Source organism: Eptatretus burgeri, chromosome 1 (genome assembly GCF_056783735.1).
Source record: "Eptatretus burgeri isolate ZD-2024b chromosome 1, Ebu_testis_v1, whole genome shotgun sequence".
In the NCBI taxonomy this organism is placed as follows: domain Eukaryota; kingdom Metazoa; phylum Chordata; class Myxini; order Myxiniformes; family Myxinidae; genus Eptatretus; species Eptatretus burgeri.
The window spans coordinates 8,603,562-8,615,158 of record NC_140961.1 but is presented as its reverse complement, the minus strand read 5'-3'; the positions used below and the strand labels follow the sequence as shown (position 1 = coordinate 8,615,158).

Genomic DNA, 11,597 nt, shown 5'->3' with positions numbered 1-11,597 from the left:
ATACACACTTCATCAACTCTGATTATTATGTTTAGACCAAGGTTTAGGATTGTTAGCCTTATCTAATCTTTTATCCAAGTTTGTTCCTGGACCACAGAAAGAATACCCTGGTAGATGAAAAATTTACCAGTTGTGGTAAATTTACTTCCTGATAACTTTTGTACATTTCCACCACGTTTTTGTTTGGAGATGAATTTACTCTTTTTAGAGCCACACACCGATCATCTCCCTTTTTGAAAAACCATATTATTTTTACTTTTAACATACAATATATTTTTCGTATTGGTTTTCTTTTTACATTTGAAACAATGACTCATTTATATATGAGAAAAATTCCTGCAGAGTGCGAAAACCTTTTTAGTTTCCAACATGCACATTTGAATCTTAATTTTTAAAATGTAAAGAATCCTTCGAAATGTCTTCACTCTCTCCTCCATTTATTGAAGAAAAAAATACAAAACATTTACCAAAGTCAATTATACCAACATCGTCACTAATGTAATATTTTCCTTCTTTCTCTTCCTTGTCTCCACTTTCTTTGAAAAATCTTCTCTCTGAAATCCCTGAAATTGCTGTTAATACTCTTGACACGTATATTTTTGCGAGACTTGTTAATTATTTGTTTTCCTCCTCAGTGCGTTGAGATCGATTTATTTTCTAAAATACCTCCAATCTTTTTTTAATGTCACTGGTTTCCATATTTTTACATTTATTCATTCTCTCTCAATTGCCTCTTTCTCTCTAGCTTCTCCCTTGCCTCCTTCTCTCTTTTTCTCTCTCTCCTCTTTCTCTCTTGCCTCATTTTCATGAACTCCTTCCTCATCCCTTACTTCCCTTGAACCACTTTCACTCCATGGAATGTCATACATATATTCATCTTGATTTCTAGATATTCCTACAACCAAAATATAATTTTTTTTACAACAGGAAACCAATAAAATTTCTTCTGAATTTCTAAAAGAGCATTGTGTTTTCTCAACTCTAAAACCTTTTCATTATTTAACATTTTAGCTAAATCCAAACTTGTTGGTTTGGCAACATCAGTGTAAAGCCAATCTGTAATTGAAAATACCCCATTCTTATGTTGCAGAACATATTTATTAAAATACCGAATACCCCTAACAGTATTTTTAGACAAGTTAGTTAATTCATCTCTCATACAAATAACTATCAATTTTTAATTTCTTACAATATCTGGCAAGTTCTATATTTAATGTTGTATTCTTTCCAAGTTCTTTAAACCACTCATCAATGCTCATTTATTGATGAGAAAGATATAATCCATTACCCCTTTTAGTTAATTTTATACCTGCTTGTGCGATAGAAGAAAGCATATCTCCAACTACCAATCTCGCTTTATCAGTCGGCTTTCAAGTTTTTCAGCAAAATCTACAATTACACCACTTCTACGAATTTGTTTCTCCAACTCTTTGTTATGTGTTTCCAACTCTTTTTGAGCCTGTATTTGAGTCTTCCTTTCATTGGTGGTTTTCACCGTCAATGCTCCAGCCACACTTAAACCAGCAAATATAGGAATTAGGAATGGGAGAGAGAAAACCCGGTGTGTGCCCCGGTTAGAATAGGTACACCGTATTCCTGCGTGTCGAAGAGGGTTGGCGTCAGGAAGGGCATCTGGCCATAAAAACATCGCCTCAAAAGGAAACCATGATGAGTACAACTTATGGGCAGGGTACAGCCCGAAGTACCCCGTGGTGGTCCTCACCCCCCCTCTCGTTAAAACTCAAGGTGGGGAACCCGATTGAAGCAAGGGAGAAAATTTTTTCCATTTATGATGACCAATCGTCTGATACCCCACGTGGAAATTGGTTTCTGAGGTTTGGGACATGGAATGAAGGGACAATGACAGGGAGATCAGGAGAAGTGGTTGAAACATTGGTCAGAAGAAGAGTGGACATATGTTGTGTGCAGGAGACACGATGGAAGGGGAAGTGTTGCGAGAATGGTGAAGGGGAGGCATGGTGTTGGTGTCATGCTTTCTGAGGAGTTTTCAGACAGTGTAGTGAGTGTGACTAGTGAGTGAAAGGTTGAGGATTGTGAGAATCGTGACCCGAAAGCTCTTGGTGAACGTCATCTCGGGATATGCCCTGTAGGTCGGTCGAAGCGATGAAGAGAAGAACATGTTCTGGTGTGCGATAGAGAAGTTGTGGTAGGAGGAGACTTGAATGTACATGTGGGAAGGAGAACAGACGGTTTTGAGGGAGTCCATGGGGGTTATGGATATGGTGTGAGAAATGGAGAAGGTGAAAGGATCTTGGAGTTTACTGATGGAGCTGATTTGTTGATTTTCAATACTCAATTCCAGAAAGTGGCAAATAAGCTTATTACATACACGTCAGGTGGGTCGACGACAACCATTGACTACCTGATGGTGCGTAGGCGAGATAGGGAAAACCTCAGGGACACAAAGGTGATCCCAGGGGAGGAGACTGTTTCACAGCACCACCTGGTTGTCTGCGATATAAGGGCGAAAGGTGCGAGGAGAATTCAGCGGGTGAAGTACCAACCGAGGATGAAGGTGTGGAGGTTAAAAGAGGCAACAGTGAAGGAAGCATGAAGAGAGAGGCTGAGTATGGTTGAGGATGATGTGGTTGAGCTTGAAAGCGGTTGGATGTCAATGAAAGATAGTCTATTGGGAGCCGTTGGTGAGGTATTTGGATGGACAAAAGGACCACCGAGGCACTCGGAAACATGGTGGTGGGGTGATGAAGTTGGAAAGACGATTGAAGAGAAGAGGAAGAAGTTCAAGTAATGGCAAAAGGCGAAGGGTACGGTGGTAGAAGAGGCAGCACATGAGAGTTATAAGGAATCAAGAAGGCTGCAAAGAAAGAGGTAGCAAAGGCGCAGGAGGCTGAGAGGAAAATGTTTGGAGAACGCTTGGATTCGGAAGAGGGTAAGAGAGCGGTATTCAGGATTGCAAAGTAGATAGCGAGAGAGAGTTTTGATCTGACGGGGGTGAGTTGCTTGAAGGATGAAGTGGAACAAATCGTTGTGGACTCAGATGGAATTAATGGAAGATGGAAGAGATTTATGGAAAGGCTGTTGAATGTAGAAAATGAATGGGATAGCAACATTGAGAGTAACACAGTTTTAGGACCAGCAGTGCAGATAACTGAGAAGGAAGTTGAGGAAGCTATAAGAGCAATGAAGAGTAGAAAAGCAGGAGGGCCGATGGGAGTTGTGGGAGATATGTTGAAGGCAGCGGGAAGTTGGGCTGTGAAGAGAATGACAGAGATCTGTAATCTGGTGGTGAAAGAAAGCCGCATTCCAGTGGATTGGGAACGGAGTACCCTTGTCCCTCTGTACAAGGGGAAAGATGACCCTCTGGACTGTGGCTCCTTCAGAGCAATAAAGTTATTGGAGCACGGAATGAAGGTATTGGAAAGGGTGTTGGAGAAGAGGATAAGGAAGAAGGTAAAGATTGATGAAATGCAGTTTGGATTTTTGCCAGAAAGAGGAATGACAGATGCAATTTTTACTGTAAAGCAGTTGCAGGATAAGTACATGGAGAAGAGGAAGAAGTTGTTTTTTGGGTTTGTTGATGTGGAGAAAGCATTTGATAGGGTTCCACGCGAAGTAATGACATGGGCATTGAGGAAGTTAGGAGTGGAGGAATGGTTGAACAGAGTAGTGACGGTAATGTACGAGAGAGCACGCACAGCTGGAAGGACGTAGGACGGGAACAGTGGTGAGTTTGAGGTGAGGGTGGGAGTGCACCAGGGGTCGGTACTAAGTCCACTTCTATTTGTAGTTGTAATGGAGGTGCTGGCTCAGAGGGTAAAGGAGGGTTTACCGTGGGAGCTGCTGTATGCAGATTATCTGGTGTTGATGGCAGAGAGTATTGATGGACTGAAGGAGAAAATGAACAAGTGGAAGGAATGTATGGAGGCAAAAGGTTTGAAGGTGAATACCGGAAAAACGAAGGTGATGGCAAGTGATAAAGCATGTGGTGAGTTGGAAATGACTGGGAAGTGGCCGTGTGCTGTGTGCAGGAAGGGTGGCGTAGTGAAATCCATTCAGTGTACATTGTGTGCTGAATGGGTTCATCGAAAATGTAGTGGTGTGAGAGGTTTATTAACCAGTGTGACAGCTACATTCAAGTGTAAGGTGTGCTTCGAGGGAGCTGCAGATGAAGGAATTGTTGAGTTGCATCATGGAGATGCCATGAAGCTGGAAGGTGTGAAAACATGTTGCTATCTAGGAGACATGCTGAATGGAGAAGGTGGATCAGACTCTTCGACAGTTGCTCGAGTGAGATGTGCATGGAAGAAGTTTCGGGAACTGAGTGGCGTGCTGACGAAGAGGGGAGTGTTGTTGAAGCTGAAGGGAAAGGTGTGTGCTGCATGTGTGAGGAGTATGATGATTTATGGGAGTGAGACATGGGTACTGAACATCGAGCAGCAACAAAGGCTGGAAAGGGTCGAAATGTGAATGGTTCGATGGATGTGCGGAGTATCGTTGAGAGAGAGCAAGACAGACGATGACTTGCGGAAGACGATGGGAATAGAGTCTGTGATGGATGTTGTGAAGAGAAACAGGTTGAGATGGTTGGGTCAGGTGTTGAGAAAGGATGAAAGTGACTGGGTGAGAGGAGTGTTTGAAATGAGTGTAGTAGGAAGTACAGGACGGGGAAGACCGAGAAAAACTTGGCTGAAGGTGGTGGAAGAAGAAATGTGGGCAAGGGGATTAAGAAGGGGAGATGCATAAAATAAGGTAAAGTGGAGAAGATTGTCATGGGGCCCACAAGACTAACGCCTGCTTTGGCAAGAAAAATGGCCTTTAAATGCTTGTTGTTGAATGAGAGAAATTCTCCACTTTTTGAATATTTCTTCAACATTGGTTTTGACATTTTCATCCAAAGTGAGCCAGTATCGCTCAAGATTTTTACCTGTTTTCTTGTGAGCAAAACATCAATTCTTCCTGCTCCTTTTCTCTGAATTGTATTAACGTTGATCATGCAAGGCTTTTGATTTTGAACACAGGATGGTAGTTTATTAAGATTGATTTGATTAACATATACCCCAGTTGGCACTTTACAACTCATTTATTTCTCAAAAAATTATGTGAGACGAATCATAACACCATTATCTGTATTAATCTGTAATTCTGGTTCTTCCAAAAGCAAACGATGTGTATCAACTTCTTCACTCTCTCCTCTTTCAATGTAGAGGAAAGGATCCACTCGAGTAGACTTTCTAGTTTCCTTTTGAGCGCTCAGGTCAGTCACGTAGATTGTATGAAGTTTTTAAATGCTACCATATCGAAAATGGGTTCTTTATTATCATTGCTTTCACACATCTTTTGGTAAGACTTGTATGCTTCAGTGTAATCATTTTTTTCCCAATCAATTTCCAATCTGTCATGGATAAAATGTTCCATCCAGAGAAACCCAAAGTTGTTTCACCTTAGCATTATCACTCAACGCATTATTCTTATCAGTAACAGTATCTCCATCTGGTTTCTTTAAAATTAGCCATAGGTAACGTGGTTTTCCTTCTGGAACATCCAAATTCCACGTTAAGTTTAGGTTAACGTGTTGACATCTTCTTTTAAGGCATGATGCATTCAATGGTTTCTTTGAGTTAAGTCTTCTATTCAACATCTCTGCTGTTTTACGATTAGGAGTATATTCACAAATAATACCAACTCATTTCATCAATAACAAATTTATTCTGATCACTAAAAGCAATTAGCAGCACCAAAAAGCAATCTATTTTCATTATCATTCCTTTGTCGTTGAAATGTAATTTTAAGTTCCTGCAGAACTTTATCATAATCATAAAATCCAAATATACCTTAAAGGGGAACTGCCATGGTAAACCAATTTTTTGCTTTTGTATCATCATTAAACATTGCCTTTCTTTGATTACAACCAGGGTCTGCATTTGTTCCTGTTGCCATTTCAGGAATAAAACCTTCAACAGCACACCTACCCATTCTATCACAAAATGAATATCATTTAAATTTCATCATTTCAGATACAGCAGAGACAAAATTAACCGCTTCAACTTCTTGTGTTCCAATATACAAACGCACACTATCAAACATTTTCCAGAATAAATCATTTACGAGTGTAGCGTTTGTGGTATTCGCAGCCTTAGTGAATGAAAATTTACACAACAAGAAATTATCGGCGAGATTCAAATAAGTTTGTTGATTATTCATTTCAAATTTTTTTGTTCCATTTGTATTAGTTTGTTTCAGTTGGAGCATTTACCTTGAAGTAGTCTTCTTTTTTGTGGAGTTTGGGATGATAGTGGTATTATCCAAATCATAGATACTATCAATTGCTTCCATACTTGTATTTATTTCGTCAAAAAAAAAAGATGTTAAAACTTATGAAATCCTTACCCAAGTATGTGAATTATTTTCTGTCGTTCTTGGGGAGACAACTGAGCTTTGCTTTTCTTAATTTATTTTGTTGCTTGCAAATTATGGTATTCCTTTTGGGCATCTTTTATACTCTTTATAGCACCCGCTACATTTCCCACGGCAGAAGCAGTTGAACCAATTTGGTCTTTATGTTTAAGAACAGTTGAACGTACACCAATTCGAGTATCAATTATCCCATCTCCTTTATTTCTAAATTGATATCCCACACCCTGTTATCTCGTAGTTTTATAGTATCCTCCACCAAAATACATACCTTCACCTTTATAGTATGGGGAAAGGAACATCCCATCCCCTGTAATTATTTTATATTTCCCCAACTCATGTTTCGTCACAATAACCATCGTATTTATTTGTTGGAAAACTTCACGTCAGTGAATTCTGATGGATATAATTTCTCCATTGGTAGAAATCAGGCGTTTATCTTTGTCGGTTATCCTAAAATTTATTCTGTATATGGTTTTTCCAGACACAGGTAGATAACCAGATTTTTTTGGTTCCACATTGAATTTGTAACCAATTGTGGTTGAGTTTGCACTGAATGAAAATATTGTATTTGTTCTTATTCCAAATTTTTGCCTGAGGCTATTTGAATGACGTTATCACTATAAAACGTTGCATTAGTTTTAATCTTTTTTGAGTAGAAACCCAATAACTCTCCAAATGAATTATCAATTGTGAAATCAACCTTGTCGTTATGTTTAAGTTTAATCACTGATTTTAAGTTTAATCATTGATTGTGAAGCATATTTTTGAATATATATAACAATATTTTTTGGTTCATCACCCTGTTCTTTCATAAGGCGAGCAATTTCGGAAGATATTTGAGAAATCTCGTCTGCTCCGGGTGAAACTTATAGTTATGTAACTGCTTCCTGGATTATGATGAAACTTGTCATTTTTTTCTGTGATATTAAACAAGGTATTATAAGTTTCCATGGGCAATAAAAACTCATTATTTTAGTTCTTGATCCGTCATTTGACAAAAATCTTTCATCATTTGAAGTTTTTTGGGGATGTATTCGATCACAGGAACTGTCGACATTTGTTGCAGAGTTTCTTTTTTTTAAGTGGTTTAAAATTTTTTCTTGTTTTCTTTCAAACGCTTCTTCACCTGTTAGTTTCTGTCTGCATTTCTTCTTTATGTCTTCCTGTTGTTTTACCACTTTTGAAACCAACTCTTGATGTTCCTTATATCTTCTTGCTCGTTCTTTCACATTCTTTTATTAATGGGAAAATATCATTTAATGAATTGTAAAGGTCAATCGGGAAATTTTCCTTGTCTTCATCATTAAAGTATATGTCTCCAAACTGGCCTCCAAAGCCAGTCGCCGACTGGCAATCCTCCGTCGTGCAAAGTCCTTCCTCGGCCAACCTGAGCTCCTGACCACATACAAAGCTTTCATCCACAGCCTGATGGAGTACAGCTCTCCCCTCTGGGCTGTTGCTCCTGCTTCTCACCTTTCTCGGCTTCACGTTGTGGAAACCAAGGCGTTTAGGATCATTGCTATCTCTCGCGACGAGGCTGAGTCTTTGGGCCTCTCACTCTCTCACCGCAGGCAGGTCAGTGGGCTTTCTCTCTTTTACTGTCTCCTCTCTGGTCTCGCCCCCCCCCCCCGCTCTGTTTGCGATATGTCCCCACCCTAATTCCGCAGGGTGCTCAAGGTTCGCCAACAACCCCCTTCTGGTAAAACTACCAAAATCATGAAACACTGCTCACCTTCACTCTTTCATTCCTCTTTTTTTTCCCACCTTTGGAATAAACTCCCTCACTCTATTCAATCCCATTCTTCCCTCCAGGCCTTCAAAACAGCTGTTAACCACCACCTCTTTTCTTCCCCCATCCAATACCTCGATCTTTTCTACTCCCGTTAATTCACCCCAAACCCACCTCGTTAAAATTCCCTGCTTTCCTTCCTGAAAGTCTCTGTAATGTCTGTCTTGTATATCCCCATGTTCCCTGCCCCATCCCTCTCCCTTCCACAGATCTCCTAATGTGTCTGTTCCCAACAGTTTTGTCCTTCCCTCTCCCGCCCCTTTTCTCTCATGCCCCCTTTGCTGTGCGTTGTGTGTTCGCTCTCATACGAGCCTCGACAATGTATACAAAAGAAAAAAAAAGTGTTCAAATATATTATTTTCTTGAAATGTTTCATCACATTCTTCATTCAAATTGATACTAGTTCTAATTTCTTCTTAACTAACACTTGTATCTCTGCTTTTCATGTGTTTGCATTGAGTTTCTTCATCAACATCAAAACCGAATGATAAAATCCTAACTCCATTACCACTTAGATGTTTAATAATTTGTCTCATTCCTTCTGGATTAGTTTCTAATAACCCAAGACCACCAGATTTTAGATTATTTAACTCACTCTTACAATGTGATTATTTTGTTGTACCAAGAGAGACCTCTTCAAATATTTCACCTTCGCTCCTCAATTGCATGTGTTCCTCCATTGAAATGTACTAATAACCCACAAGATTGATAATAACCCACATTTATGTTTGTCATTGTTTATAAATTAAGAAATATATCCCTCAGTGTCTCATCTTGTTTCAAAACAATGTATTTAGATTTTCCAGTCGTGTGTTTCACACACTCCTCAAATTTTTTTTGACTACACAACGTTGAACAATTGTCTCTCCAAAAATTATTTATATCTATTGAATTTAACTTCAATAAAATAAAAGTATTAGCATTATTTCTTATCGATCGACAAGGGAGTTGAAAGTATGATTGATTAAGACAAACACAATTACAAGAAGAATGCTTCCCTATTGTGTAATAACTATCCATGTTCGTTTGGTTTCTCTCATTAACACAATCATCAAAGATAACGAGATTCTATTTTTGATTTGTCAAAATCTTGTTGTGAAGGTATATCAGCCGTATTATCACAAAGAATCCAAGTTGTAGGTTTTGATTTCTTTTACATTTCTTTGTGTCACAAAATAGTTGTATTATGTTTTCAACGTTGTAATAATTTTGTTTGTTTTGAGGTTTGAATAAATCAATGATGTCTTCTTTTTGAAGACCCACATTAAAACCTGATGAGAGTAGTTGATACTCAAGTTGAAAACTTGACTTTGTGAAAATTATTTAATTATTATAACCTAAAAACTTGGGAGTAAGCAGCATCTTTAAAAGCAAGCAGGTTTTTTCCACATCCACTTGAACCAACTATTAGACATCGTCATGAATTTGGAAGACTTTTATGGTTGTTAAATTTGATCTTATTTTTCCCAAATGGGTTGAAAATCATTCATTTATATGTTTAGAAAATATATTATATAAATTTTTATTGACTTTTTTAGAAACTTTATGTTTTATCCTGAGTTCAGGTTTAATTTCAAGATAATCCATTATTTTATTTGTACAATATCTTGTGTTGATATTTCCCTGGAAATGACAATTGTTAATATACATCATTTGTTCAGTCTCTTATCTTGTAAGAAAAGGTGTATTATCACTCTCATACTTAACATTCATTTCTCTTACTAATCTTGTAAAGTAATTCATTTTTGGTGTAATTTTGAAACAGTTATATTTCTTTTTTTTTCATTCATGAGAAGATAATTATAGAATACACATTGTTTATGGGCTTTTGACTCTGTGTTTCATCCCACTCTATCACATCTACTATATAAATGGCAGTCCTTCTGTCTGTCCGTGTGTTTTTTTTTGTAACGAATAAGCTCCTAGACCAGTGTACCAATCTTGATGAAACTTTATACATATATACAACTAACATTCAGCTCTAGGATGCGCTAAGTGGCTCTCCATAAAAATGAAAAAAAAATATTAAAAAAATAATATATATATTTTTTAAAAACCCCAAATTCCCATTTAAAAAAAGCCTTTCGAATAGTGCGCCGGCGTATTAATCATAACAAAAGGATTCATGGTTAAAAACGCTAGGGTTTTTTGAAATACAAAATGTTCGTATTCATTGACTTTTTAAACATACACATTCTCCTCCTGTTATTTGAATTCTTGAACTGCACGCGCACGGCAACAGCTAACTGCTGATAGATCTGCTCATGAAAGAGCTAGGCAAGCGGAGGCAGCTGCAGAGCGAGAGAGCGAGAGAGAGAGAGTCGTCTTACTGCTGATATATCTGCTCATAAACGAGCCAGGCAAGCAGAGTCGGCTGCAGAGAGAGAGAGAGCATCGCCGAACTGCAAATAGAGCGTCACACCGACGGGCGAGAGAAGCACAAAACTCACGTTCCAGCTTTCTAGGTCCAGGTTTTGGCAGGACATCAAGGACAGTTTCCACTGCTGCTAGAAACATTGAGTGGCTCAAGGCCACCTTCAACTATGACCTCTCTGTGGATTACGGCAGCATGAGGAATGAGGAAAGCCTTCCTTCCATAAATTTGAGGAATAAAAGAAGCCTTCCTAATTTTCTCCATACAACTAATGCCTCAGTCTAACTAGCGCGAGGAAAATATGGCAAATTTCCCGGGTATTACCAGGTACTTCAGCTAGTGCAGGATAATTGTCAAATTTGTCATATGGAGAATCACGGAATTCAAGAGGCTCAAGATATAGTGTATGATTCATATTTATATCGTAAAATTTTACTTCAAATAAAATTCATCTTTGGTACTTTCACTGGTGCTCTCACAATCATCCATAAAACCACTTTCATAAACATCATTTGAACACAAATTCTTGGTATCATAACTGTCTTCTGTTCCAACGGAGATACTATCATCACTCATAATCTTCAAAATCTTCACTTGAATAATGACTCGTATTTAATTAGTAGAAAAAACGTTACCATCTATAGCCATAAACTTTTTTTTCATGAACAATCAAATAAAATTCATCTTCGGTACTTTCATTGGTGCTCTCACAATAATCTATAAAACCACTTTCATAACTATCGTTTGAACACAAACTCTTGCTATCATAACTGTCTTCTGTTCCAACAGAGATACTATCATCACTCATAATCTTCAAAATCTTCACTTGAATAATGACTCATATTTAATTACCGTAGTAGAAAAAACATTTCCATCTATATTCATATACTTTTTTTCATGAACAATCAAATAAAATTCATCTTCGGTACTTTCATTGGTGCTCTCACAATAATCTATAAAACCACTTTCATAACTATCGTTTGAACACAAACTCTTGCTATCATAACTGTCTTCTGTTCCAACAGAGATACTATCATC

At 38.1% G+C, this 11,597-nt stretch overlaps 1 protein-coding gene across 8 annotated transcripts in view; it reads left to right on the top strand.

The window, feature by feature from the left end:
- The window catches only part of LOC147033824 (actin-binding LIM protein 1-like), an 80,356-nt gene that overhangs the window by 46,931 nt on the left and 21,828 nt on the right, over positions 1–11,597 (top strand). Inside the window, exon 1 of one of the 8 annotated variants that reach the window (XM_085871542.1) lies at positions 5,951–7,971. The exons of the other annotated variants lie outside the window; for them this stretch is intronic. Within the exon in view, the coding sequence (XP_085727668.1) occupies positions 7,825–7,971 (147 nt within the window). The 5' untranslated portion in view covers positions 5,951–7,824. Of the gene's footprint in view, positions 1–5,950; positions 7,972–11,597 lie in introns of those variants that run through there. 8 annotated transcript variants of the gene reach the window in all.